General features: G+C 35.3%; 1 protein-coding gene across 5 annotated transcripts in view; it reads left to right on the top strand.

The window, feature by feature from the left end:
* The window catches only part of LOC150094267 (DDB1- and CUL4-associated factor 6-like), a 422,923-nt gene that overhangs the window by 390,827 nt on the left and 17,860 nt on the right, over window positions 1-14,236 (top strand). For all 5 annotated transcript variants that reach the window (XM_090411919.1, XM_090411918.1, XM_090411920.1 and 2 more), the window contains exon 17: window positions 1,474-1,562. In XM_090411919.1, the coding sequence (XP_090268045.1) occupies window positions 1,474-1,562 (89 nt within the window). The remainder of the gene's footprint in view (window positions 1-1,473; window positions 1,563-14,236) is intronic.

The following is a 14,236-nucleotide window of genomic DNA, read 5'->3' on the forward strand; positions in this document are numbered from 1 at the left end:
ATTGCATGCTAATCTTATTTACAAACTGAGACAGGGGATGGTGTGTGTGTGGGGGGGGTAAGGCATTACGGGTAAAGTACTGAATTGGTTAGTCAGTTGGATATCTTCTGAGGAACAAGGAAACCTAGAGATGATTCATAAGCAAGTGACCAAGGCTGTCTCAGAACTGGAAGGTTGAGTGAATGCAGAGCTTGTCAAATGGGAGGAGGAGAGGTAATATGATTAAGACAAAAAAGTCAGTGAGAGCAAGCAGTCATATAGATAGATAGAAAGAAAATATGCCATAGGCTGATAGGTGGTGGAAGAACAGGGAAGCAAAAATGGTCTATATGAGTTCTCATAGAAAGGCTTGGACATTGGTTACACATGCTTACTAAATAACTTAAGGAAATTACAACGTACAATAGAATATTAAAGTTTATTTTAATGTATATTCTATTGTACGTTGTAATTTCCTTAAGTTATTTAGTAAGTAAACTGGTCTATATGAGTAATAAGAATAAGAAACAAAAAAGTAGGGTTTTTTGTACAGAGGATGGTGAGTGTGTGTTACGGTGGCACACCCAGTGGGGGCAAGGGGTTCTGACCCCCCAAAAAAAAGAAAAAGGAAAAACTCACTAGAAAATTTTCCAAAAATCTTTTCCTAATTAAAATTCATTTTTTTATTTATGTTGTGTCATGTGTTCTATTTCTATACTATTATACTTATGAATTAGTGGTCACATAAGGTGGGAATACCCTATTGCTCTTGGGAATCACTGCCACTGTGAACGCAAGGCAGACAAAATAATGCTTGGTTGGACTGAGCACTACTTCGTTGGCCCGAGCCGGGCCAGAGGAGATCATGGGTATCATGTGTTGGCCATCACTGCAGATACTCAATCATAGGTTATATCAATGATTAGTGTGTATTCTCAAATTGTCTATTCAACTTGATCCCCCAAAGATTAAATCTTGAGTACTCCTCTCCCCCCCCCCAAGATTAAATCCTGAGTGCACCACTGGTGTGTTGAATGCTTTGCTGGAGTAGGTAGTGAATGCTGACATTAATTGTGTTCAGGATGAGATGTAATAAGTATTATGGTATATAGAGAGAATGTTGACCTCCCATTAGGAATACCTGGAATAATACTTATAAAAAAATTCCAAAGAAATGTGCCACTGCTTAAGGCAATCTTTTTCTCACATAATTCATCTGGGATTCTATATTGGATTTTGAAAGATTTTGTAGGTATGAGTCAAAAACTTACTGTAATATTCTTAACGAATTAAGCAAATTGGATTAAAACTTAATCCTAATTTAATAACAAAACAATTTTTCTCTTTCAGAGAAGTTTGGCTTTCTTTTATGCAGTGTGTGAAAGACCTTGCAATCTAAAAATTACTGAAATTCAAAAAATTAAAATATGTATGTATGTATGTATATATATAGATAGATAGATATGCAATCATTCTGAAATTTTTCCATTATAGTTTTAGCCTCTTCAGGAATTGATTATGATGTAAAAATATGGGCTCCATTGCAAGATGAACCATTTTTTGATGAAGGAAAAGCATTAGAGGTAAAATTGCTTTTATGCTGTTTCATCGAAAGATGTAAAGTATTTAGAAAGAATATCAATCACATATCATCATGTTATTGACATGTAGGCTATGTTTGCTTTAAACAAACAAAAAAAAAAAACAGTGGCTATAATTTTAACATTTATTGAAACGTGTTTATTCTGTAATGTTATCCTTCTCACTTGACATTATGGGTCTTGTTAAATGTAGGAAAATGTAGCCTAATTCACAATCACATCCTCTGATTAAATGATCTGATCCAGAACTTTTGATCTTCATGTTCTATACTCATTATGATCAGCCTTCCCTTGTTCACCGACTCAAGTTGTCAATATGTTTTTTTTGTTGTTTGTTTGTTTTTATCAACATTTTCCACATTTCCTGCCTTATTGTAACATCTGACTAAATATCTCTTCCTGTCAACCTCCACCTCACACCATACTGCCACAAAACCACTCTACTATTTCCCCTTTGCATCTCCACCTTGTATAGACATGATTTTTCTACTATCATCAACAGTGCTTCTTCTGCCTTCATGTTCTTTCTATCATTATGAAAGCATCATATTCTTAAATTTCTGTTTGTCAGGATATCATCCTTATCCAACCATATTTTACTTATTCCAACAATAAATCCAATCAAAAATAATTTTGATCCCTCATTTCTGATGCTTCTGACATTCATAAATAAATACGGCTATTCACTTTTAGGTCTATAACCAGTCTGCCCCCATTCCACATCTTAGTTGTGATTTCTCCATACCTGACCATTTCAACTCACCTTTATCACCATTACCCCATATATCTTCCTATCATCAACTACTCCCCTTCATCCCAGGCAATCCACCAATCTCCAATACTGACCATCCTCATTCAAACATTGACTACTATTTCCACCATCTGTTCTCTTTGTCTTATCTCTCTCCATCCATCCCAACTACTCCCTTTGCCTGTTCATCTTGCATTCCTGTTCTCTCATCCTCATCATATCTCACACTACTACTACTCTCTATTTACATGCATTTCAGTCTCACTTCATCCACTCTCCTGTTCTTTCACATTACCTCTTAATTCCTCTAATCTCTTGTTCATAACACTCATTACACTTCCTTCTAGCAACAATTTCTCCAGTGTTGACTCACACCGAATATATTTAAATACATTCCACCACATTTGTATAGTTCCATCTTTTCTTCAAATCCATCTCACACATTAACAAACTGTAACCTTTTTCCCTATTCAGCTCTGTCAACATATATCATCATCAACAAATTCAGTATATGTACCCTCAGGAGATATACAGGATAATTACAATGGTACTACATGAAAAAGTTACACCATTACTAACTTCTGATCAACAATTTTCCTCCAAATTAATCTGTTATCTGTCAAGATTCCAATATTATTAGATTCTATATTTCTGTCTTTTAAGGTTATTTTTACTGTATCAATCTATATACATTTTGGTCTTCCTCTGGGTATTTTTCCCTGCCAACCTGGAAAAGAACATGCTTGGCTAATCTTTCCTCCCCCATTCTGTTTAAATGACCATACCACATGAGATTAGCTCTACTAACACATTCCTGAATGCTAACAGTGGCAAGTTCTTACCTAACATCCTAATTTTTAATGTGATACTCCCATGAATGCATCTGTTCATTCCACTAATCTTTCTCAGAAATCTCATATCAAAAATCTCTGTTTTTTTTTTCTAACCCAGCTCTCCAATCCATAAGTTAAAATTGGTTTGAACACTGTCTTGTTTACAGCTAATTAAGTATTTTGACTAATTTCTTTCTTATTCCATATAAATTTATTCAGCTGACTTCCTACCATTCCATCTTTACTAATTCTGTTGTCTATTTACATGTTTAATTTATCATCTTCACTAAAAATTGTTCTAAATAGCCTGAAATGTTTTACTCATTCTATAGGTTCACCATTCAGGAAACAGTTGATGTTTTCAATGTTCCTGCCTGTTTTCATTGTCTTTGTCTTTTTATTGCTGATTTTCATACCAAATTTATTACAACAGTTATTCAGTTTAGTCAGGTAATCTTGCAGGCTTGTTCTGGGTATATTCAGAAGTATGACATCATCTGCATAAAGTAAAGAGCTAAAATTAACATCACTGTTTTTGATATCAGATTTAATATCACCTTCCTTCATAATGTGATCCATATAGATAACGAATAGCAGTGGAGATAATGTGCACCCTTGTCACACACCTGATTTTACCTCAAACCATCTTCCTGTTCCTCTTTCAAGTCTAACTGCTGAGTCACAGCTTAAATGGAGACTATGTATTGTTTGATATAATGTCCCATTTACACAATATAACTGGAGTGTTTTGAAGTGCTTTCCTCTTGGTATCTTGCTATATGCCTTTTCCAAATCAACAAAACTTAAATACAAATCCTTGTTATATTCTCAAGATTCCTTAACTATTTGTCTTAAAGTGAAAATCAGATCCATAACCTCTGTTTGGTCTGAATCTAGCTTGTTCTCCACCAAGCTTCCCTTCCACAATGCTTTGCAGCCACTGCAAAACTTTTATACCTCCATACTTAAGCAAACATTTCTGGTCGAATATCATCTACTCCAGCTGCCTTTCCACATTTCAGGTTTATGATTTTTTTCTACTTCGAGCATGGATATGTATTCCTGACTGCATTTCTGTTGGGAGTTTTCTACCATCATGCTGACACTGCTTGTTTCATTTAGCCGTCTTTCAAAGTAATTACTCCAGACATCTGGAATATCTCAATCTACAGTCTTAATGTCACCTTAATCATCTCTGATTCCTTTTACAGTACTCTTTCCTCCATTTCTAAGCTTTTTCAATATCCTCCAGAATATTTTCCCACTTTCCTGATATTTATTTTCTGTGTTTTTATCAGGAAAGTGGGAAAATCCCATATCCCATGACTTTTGTTAAGCTATTTTAACAAAATTTATTTTGTTAAACTATTTTTACATAGTGCTTCTCTTTCTTACATTTTTCTCTTTATTCTCTAAGAGCACAAGCTGACTTACTTTCCAGGCACTTTACATATGCTTTCTTCTTTTCTTCACTGTCTCTTTAACTTCCTTAATCCACCATGGAGTTCTGATTTACCTGTCCTTACAGACAACCTCACCACATGCCTCTCTGGCTGAATCTCCAAGGTTTGGTTCTTGTTTTTAAACTGTTTCATTTTTTTATTAAATGATGTTTGTGTATTTCAGTCTACAGTTCATCTCTGAAAGTTGCTCAGCTTTGATTCATTTGAACACTTTCTTACACACTTTTCTTTTCAGTATGAAATTTAATTTTATCCTGCTCAAAACTAAATAGTGATCACTTCCTATTTCTGATTCTCAACATACTGATGACCCTTTTCTGCCATGCAGGAAAAGTTATCAGGTTTCACTTTCACCTCCTGATATTCTCGTGTTCTCCCTCTGTCCAACTAAATCATTTGTTTCCACAACCTCCCACTATTTTTTTAATAATAATTCTTTCCATTCTCAGTGTTGATAATAACAGCTGGTTTTAAATTATGCAAGGAAGAAAGCTTGTAATAATAATAATAATCAGATAACAGTTATCTGATTATTATTACAAAAGGCAGAGGCTGCATGCTACTATAATAAATGTGACATCCTTTGGAATCCATATCCATTTATATGCATATTTAAAAAAATGCTGATCTATGTATTTCAAGATCAAAATCTCTCATTCTTCTGTAATGGTTAATTCATATATTTCTTTCAAAGTGAAGCGAGTTAACATCATCTTAGAATGCTCCTTTGTTTTTGTTCTTTCTTTAAATAAGTGTTTGAGACTAAATTTGCTTCTGTGAATTAGCTTTTATTCTTACAAAGGATTTCTAAATGTTACCTTCAAAGAAATTATAAGTTAAATGCGCAGATGTACTTTTTTTATGACATTTATGCATATGTTTTTGTGATAGCTATAGTTAAGTGTGTCCAACCTGGAATTCCTTCTTTTTTTATATTCTTCATCTAAAAATCTTGGTATAATTAATTTCTTCTTTCTGTTATGCCACCTCTTATTGCCACCACTCATTCTAAACTGTTTTCATTTACTTTCTTTAAATCTTGAGTTTCTCCAACTTTTCTAATAGTGAAGCAGTTTTCTTCAATCACAATCCTAGCTGTTCTCTTTTTTTCCCAGTTGTACTCTTCCAGTAAGCAGACATGTTGAATTATTTGCAATTACATGATCTCACATTATGCACATGCCTAGAAGAAGAATAAACCATCATGACCATACTCCAAACACCCTTGATCTCTTTCTCATTTAGTAATGAAAAGGGGAGTCATTTTCAAATTACACATGTATTCAATAATTGAAACATGTCACTTTTATTAGTTCAGATAAAAATATATCACACCTGGATGGATGTCTAAATGTGCAGAGCAGAAAAATAGTGAAAGGTTAGAAGAATAAATATTCTTAAATATTGTGCCCTTTCTCCTCAACTATTCTTAAATATTTTATTCTCTGTAATAACTATTCTAACTATTAATAGTTAATAGGAATATGTAAATAGTTAACTGTAAATATTAGTTGGATATAACTATTATCCCTAAATATTCTTAAATATGGTGCTCTTGCTCCCTAACCATCCCATCCCACTTCTGTAACAATTAATATTCCATCTACAGAGCATGTAGATGGAACTTTATACGTAATAAAAATTTTCGGAAAGCTAAATATAATCGAAATATTAAATATATAAAATATTTCTTATATAGGAAATTTTTTTTTTTTTAAATATATCTGTGAAGAATTTTTCCCCACGATTAATTTTCCAGCAATGAATTTTCCTCACGATGAATTGTCTGGACACTGGGAGGTGGGCAGGATATTTAGTGGGGTGTTGTTATAAGCCAGGGAGCATAGAGGGTGAACAGCAAGAGATGTTTAGGCGGTTGAACTTGGCAAGTGCAAAAAAGAATAATTGTTATGTGAGATTTTAACTACAGTAGTATAAATTGGGAGGAGAAACTGCATGTAGTAGTAAGGGAATGAAATTTCTGGAATTCTTGAGCGACAAATGTCTTAGGCAGTATGTAGTAGAAGGAACATGAGGTTCGAATGTTTTTTAGGTTTGGTCATGGTATCAGAAGATCTGATTATAACTGAGATGGCATCTCTTCCCCCGGTTGGAAAGAATGACCATAGTGACGTGGCATGGAAGATGTATAGATATGCAGGAGTATCAAAGAGAAAGGAATGCATGTGGAGTTGTAAGGCAGGTGATTATTATAATCTTAAAAATCAGCTCGGAGAAGTTCCATGGATGGAGAAATTGGAAGGACAAGATATCATCAGTGCTTGGGAACTTATGAAGGAATATTTATTAGCAGCAATAGCAAGTTGTATATTATAAGTGAAGAACAGAACACAATTTGGTGTAAAGTGGATGACAAACAATATTAAATGGGGACTGCAGATAAAAAAAGAAGGTATGGAAAAAATATAAGGAGAGGGGTGGAGAGGAGAGCAGTTGTATGTAGAATATAAGACTCAGACCTAGAGAGTGACTAGTACACCCTTTGTCCAAAAAGAAACCGAACTTTTCGAAAATAGAAGAAACTAGTGGCACCACCTGTTGTATCTTTTTGTTGTCGAAAGCGGCAACCTTCATTAGTGTTGTGTCAACTGTTTATGACATTTGTTTCATTAGAAGCCGAGTTATAGTGCCAAGAGTGACAGTGTTTTGATGAACGGTTGGAAAATGCGTTTCAAATAGAGAGCTGCTATTGATTTTTGTGTTAAACTTGGTAAAAGTTTTACACATCAGCCAGCCAAAACATCAAAGTTTTACACATCAGCCATTTACGAGTGGTTTAAGCGATTTCAAAGTGGTCGTGAGACGCTTGAGGACGATGAAAAGCCGGTCCGTCCAAAAACTGGACCGAGCGAAGTTAGCATCCAAAAAGTGCGTGATTTCATCAAAGAAAACCCGAAATCATCCATGAGATTGATTGAAGATGAATTGGGGATTTCAAAATCAACCGTGCACAACATTTTGACCGAGAGTTTGGGCCTTTGTAAATTGAATTCGCGATTTGTTCCCCTGAAGTTGACTGACGACCAAAAAAATGCATTGAATTGAACACTGCAAGGATCTCATTAAAACCGCTCGTAAGGACTCAAACTTCCTTGAAAGAATCGTTACTGGTGACGAAACTTGGTGTTTTAAGTATAAGCCCGAAACAGAGTACTGAGTGGAGACCACCTGAAGAGAGGCATCCGAAAAAAAAAGTTGCTTGAAGAAGTCAAAAGTAACGATAATGCTGATTTGTTTCTACGATTCCAAGGGTATTATCCACAAAGAATTCATTCCGCATGGCCAAACGGGCAATGGTGAGTTTTATTTTGAAATTTTGAAGTGATTGATAGCGAGAATTTGTTGTGTACAGCATGAAATATCCTGATGCAGGCAGCTGGTCACTTTTGCACAATAATGCACCATCTCATCGTTCGAACATTGTGAGACAGTTTTTGAGCAAAAACCAAGTTTGTGTGTTAGATACTCGCCGTATTCACCTGATTTAGCACCTGTGACTTCTTTCTCCCTCCCCCCTCCCGGACTTCATTTGCCGATGAAAGGAAAGCAATACAACACCGTTGAAAACGTTCAAGCGGCAGTAACCATGATCCTCAACAGTATCCCAAAAACCTATATAAAAAAACTCATTTAACGAATTAATTGACTAAATGCTGTATCGAAGCTGAGAGAGAGTATATTGATTGAAATAAATTATTTGAATAATTATAATTGGCCTGTGTTTTATTTTCTATCAAAAGTTCAGTTTCTTTTTGGACAGAAGGTGTATGGTAATGAAGGCAAAACCAGAATATGAAAAGAGTTCCTGAGATCCAAAGAAAATCCTAAGGAATTCTTTCATTATATGGCCAGTAGAAGGAGAAATGATTGTGGAAGAATAGCATTGTTGGATAAAAATGGAAATAGAGTGACTGAAGTAAAGGACATACAGTGTTCTCGCCAGAAATGTTTACCGGCCAGGTGGAATGAACCATTAGCCTGGCATACAAAATTTTGAATGAGTTAGGAAAGACCCTTTTTTATAACAAATTAAAATAGTAATTTTATTAGAAATTACTTCAAATAAGGATAATATTTTATATATTAATTATAACAAACAAGACTACGCTTTTTCTTATTTTCTCATTAAGTAATGAAAAACTTTGTAATGCTCACAGCTTAAAATTCTATACATTAATTCTTCTCTTCTTCTTAGAAGCCCAGTTGTCAGCAGCTTTTTCGTAATTAAAATCTGTTGGATCTGGTCCCTACAGTGAAATCAGCATCATATTATTTAGAGTGTTCTGACTGATGCGATTCCTCATACAAGTTTTTATCCTTTTTAATGCAGAGAAACTCTTTTCACATTCAGCTGTGCTCACAGGTATGGCCAGTCCAAGAGCAGCTAGTTTTGCTAAATTTGGAAAAACTCTTTGAGCTCAGATGTTGTTGCTAATTTCATCAATATTTGTCTTGGATCTAGATTTTGAAAATGACACTGCCAGGAGTGTCTTTCAATTCCATGATGGATAGTTTTCTGGCTTTAAGACTGGCTCTATTTCATTTAAGTCAACATCTTGCCTTGGCCATGATCTAGACAAGGTAGATAAATGTGGTAACACATCTGAAAACACCATTAGTGAAGCTACGAAATTGTATGTTCTGTTCGGCTGTGATATCATTTCGTTCGGTGGCCTCTCTTTCCAATGCAGCTATAACACTCACCATGCATTCTTTTAGAGACAGCCATCTAGTGTCACTAGCCATTTTAAGTTTAATCTGAGGACTGTTCAGTATATTTTGGATTTGGGTTAAACCAGCCATCCTGACTGAGGAATTTTGGAAGAAGAAAAACAATTGCCTTAAGATATCATTAAACATGACTAAATAAGGCACTTCAGCAGCTGCTTGGACACTAGCAAAAGTCAGTCGGTGGTTTATACAATGATTTCACTCTATTTGAGATTTTGCAACTCCCTTTTGCTTTCCAATCATGAGTGCTGCTCCATCAGATCCTAGACCCACCAGATTACAAGTTTTTAAGCCTAGACTGCCAAGGGTTTCAATTACTTTGTTAGTTATAGTCTCAGCTTTGCCATCAATGATATCGTAAGTTGATACAAAACTAAACCCTGACCTCTTTTCTGACGAACATATTTAATGTACACAATCAGCTGTTTTAAAAACTGAGATGTCTGTAGTTTCATCACATAAAACACTGAAATAATCTGCAGAATGTATATTTTTCAGTATTTCAGATCTAATTTCTGATGCTAAAATATCAATCAACTCTTGCATTATTCTTTCTGAGGTATAATGTGCATTTTTACCAACATTAAGATGTTCTAAGTAGGAACAGCCCATAGCCTTGCAATGCTCAAGCACTTTTTCAAATAATGTAGTATGTGGTAACTCATTTTTCGCTAACCAATACATTGATATTAAAGCTCGCAGAAAAGCATCTCTCTGCAAGTTATTCAAAATTGAAATTGATTTTTCAATTTGCCCTATTCCAGTTTCTTCTAGTATATGTTTTTCAATTATATCTGAACAAGAATCAGTGTGTAACTTGCTTTGTTCGTAGTTCAGCCAAGCTTTCTTTTTGAAGTCATGGCATAGTTACCCAAGTCACTTCCTTGTTTGTGGGTCATCTCTTTCCGTATTTCATACATATGGAACACATCATTCCATTATCTTTCGCCACTAACCAATGGAATTTTTTAAACCACTCACCATTAATATCCAATAAGCAGTGTTTAGACGCACGTTTTACATTTGAAAGAGACTGCAGAAATCGATGATTCTGTTGTTGGTTTGGTGTCTTCGCTACTATGCTTATCGGTTTCATCTTTCTTAAAATAACTTGAGTGTGGTTTTCTGACTTGACTTTTTGCTCATTATGTGGTAATTTAATAAAGACAAAATATCATTGTTATTAAATTAATCAGAACAAATCACTGAATTGTGCACTGACAGTAATACCTGAGACACATAATGCACGTTATGTCGCAATTTTACTATTTATAAGTATTAGTTATTAGGAAAGGGAATTGGTATCACTCGAGACTGACGTCATAGTCCTCGAGAGTTTCAAGAATTCCCTGAGTTCACAACTATATTTGATGCGCAGGTCTATTTTCTTTTACAAAATAAAATATTAAATACTTGACTCGCGATCTTCGGACAAAAATCATTATTAAAAAAATAAATATAGATTTTTAACATTGATTTTTGTCTTTGATTCGAATTCGCTCAGTTTTCACAATTTATTTCTTTCAAACATCAAAATTGTCTCTTTTGTAAAAGATCTTCTTTGCAACCGATACTGTTGTATTCGAGATCCCAATTTTTGTCTTCTTCTACATATGGATTGGTGTGCATCAAAGTGAATATCCGTAGCTCTTGAGATTGGCTTGCAATGCAAGAAATTGAGCTGGTCTCAAGAGTATTAAGACTCTCCAGTTCGATTTCTCATCACTATTAATTAAAAAATGTCTTAAATTATTTTTCCATTCTTGCTCATTATTTAGCCATATCAATTCACGACATTAATTAGCCGGGTGGTCAGTAAAACCAGCCAGGTGGTTTACCCATTCAAAAGGTCCTGGGAAATAGGACATAGTGGAGTTGTTCAGTGAACACTTTATTGGGATATTTCATCCTGGAGAAGTAAGTTTTAATACTAGAGGGATGGGGCTGGTTCAAGGTTTAGAAGTGCAACAAGAGAGTGCATTTTGAATACTCTGGATTTCAATAAAGTAATAGGACTGGATTGGTTTTGAGAGAATGTGCTAAAGAACTGACAGCTCTGCTGACCTGGCAGATACTAGAGGGATGGGGCAGGTTCAAGGTGTAGAAGTGCAACAAGAGAGTGCATTTTGAATACTCTGGATGTCAAAGTAATGGGACTGGGTGGGTTTTGAGAGATGCTAAAAACTGACAGCTCTGCTGACCTGGCCAGTTAAGATTTTGGAGAAATTAGTGATGGATCATTTACAGTGGTGGACAGATGAGAATAATACTATCTGTAAGAGTCAGCATGGATTTGTTAAGGGGTACTCTTGTTTTAGTAATCTGATTGCCTTTTATAATAGAGTGACAAAAGCAGTTGATGAGGGAAAGGCATATTCTGCCTTGTAACAGTGGCAGAATATGCCTTGTAACCTTAACCTTATAACATTATAACCTTCTGCTTCAAGGAAGCAGAAGGTTACAAGTGGGGTCCCACTGGGCACAGTACTGAGACCTCTGTTATTTAACCTTTATATCAATGACATCATCAGTAGATTGCAGGGGGATATTCAGTTGTTTGCAGATATGGTAGCCTTGCAAGAGGATTTGAATAAACTGAACAGATGGATAAATGAATGGGAGTATCAGTTTAATGCAGCAAAATGTAAAGTCTTGACGTTTGGGATACGTCGATGGGAGGCTGCATACTCTTTGGAGGAGTTGGGGGTGGGGGGAGGGGGGGGGGGAGGGATCATGGGGTAATGATTGATAGAAACCGGAAATTCAGGGAACATATTGGAAAGGTGGTGAAGGTAACCCATAGGATTGCTGCAATACTGAGAAGGATGCTAATTAGCAGAAATAAGAGTTGTCATTCCATTATATAAAGCCCTGATCAGACCACACCTGGAGACTATTGCGCTTAAATTTGGTCTCCAGGATTTAAAGATGATAAATTAACCATGGAAAGAGTGCAGAGGTGGATAACAAAGATGATATCAGAACTTGACAATGTTAGTTATAAGGATAGGCTGAGGGAATGTGGACTGCAAAGTTTGGTGGATAGAAGGAGAGGTGGTATAATTGAGAGTTAACAGTTGAGAGGTAATTACAGGATGGACATTAGAGATTCCTTTCATTTGGTGGAACACAGGAAGGAACAAGGACAAGGGGTCATCCCTGGAAGTTGTGAAAGGAAGTCATAAGCAAGAGGGTAAGGAATGGTTTCTTGCATGGAAGGTGATTGAACAGTGGAATGCATTGTCTGACAGAGTAGTGAGATCACAAATGGTTGTATTTCCAACTCTATCTCTAATCCAGAGTATTTTAGTAATAAGGTGACACCTTTAGGCTACTCTATATGGAAATATGACTTCTGCATTACTTCAGCCTTGGTATCACTTCTAGGTTTGGCTCCCACTGATGAGACCTCAATAAAATCGGTCTGGGTAGTGACCCTTCCCATAATGCATAGCATTATACATGTCTGTAAGGATATGTGCTTTGCATTATGGGATACCAAGGCAAGTGATGTGAAGTCATTAGTCTCTGCGTACAAGTTGCCCAGTTGTGAATTTACCTCACGTGCAAATTTTGTTTGTTTGCACTTGGATAAAGGATTAAACAAAGAATATAATTTCTTGACATCTTTAATTTATACTTTCAGTCCTTTCTCCTTTTCCTCTTACCACATTCCTTGGTCCTTCACATTAATAGTCTGCTCACAAGCTAATAATAATGTCAACAACAACATATCTTCTGCTGTATTGACACAGAGAGAGAGGGAGAGAGGTGAGACAGAACAACACCAGAGGTAGGTGATTGACCTTTCAGCCATATAATTTCAAATTAAAACTTGTATTTTCACTGATTACTCCAAAATAAAATAGCCATGCTACCATTATAGTATTACATATAATGTTATACATAATATTACATCCATAAAATGTGTGTGTATATATATATATATATATATATTTTTTTTTTTTTTTTTTTATGATCTCACACATGAACAGTCACGGGACCTATAACACTACAGTGTCATGTGTGAATAAGTGATTAAAAAGAAAGAAGTAACTTATTGATATCTTTCTTAAAGAGTTCAAGGTTGTACTTGGTGGGAAAAACAGTATGGGGGAAATTTTTCCAAAGAATAGAGATAGATGGAATAAAGGAATATGATGAGAAGTTTGTTCAATATGCTTAGAGTTATACAGTGTGTAGGTTAGGAAAGTACCTAAGGCACAGTGCAGAAACAGAATGCTCGTGTGAAAGTGATTGAAGGGAGTCTGTGAGGGAAGGGTTTTCTGTTAAGTGGATTGTTCTCTTCTTAATATCATTAAAAATTCTTCGGGAGGTGTTGTGTGCACCACTGCCAATGTGGGTGTGATATACCTTGGTTGGATCTGAGACTTATAAAGTATTAAGAGAAAGAGAAGTGATATTTTGAATGGAAAAGAACACCAAGCTTTTTAGATGCTGAGGAGCCTATGTATGTAAGATGCTTGTGCCAGGATAAATTGGATGTGACAATCAACACAAGAAAAGAAAGTTGATCTTGAAAGGAAATTTGAACCTTATCAAAAATAAGAGGGGAGTGAGATAGGAATTTTTCCTGCAGGTAATAAGGCTGACCTGAGTTTTTATAGCATCGAACTTTACGAAGTTAACTTCACTCCATTTGAGGATCAGGCAATACATTCCACTCACTAACCACTCTTCATGTAAAGAACTTACTCCTTATGCCTCTGTCCATATAGATAATGCCTTATTTTTTTGCTAAATAATGTTTTACAGTTATTTTATTATGTGTTAAAATAAAACACTCAGAATTTCAGAAACACTGTACACATACACATGATAAAATTTTCTGTTTTA

Source organism: Typopeltis vanoorti, chromosome 22 (assembly GCF_054136105.1).
Source record: "Typopeltis vanoorti isolate ZY-2024b chromosome 22, IOZ_Tvanoo_1.0, whole genome shotgun sequence".
NCBI lineage: Eukaryota > Metazoa > Arthropoda > Arachnida > Uropygi > Thelyphonidae > Typopeltis > Typopeltis vanoorti.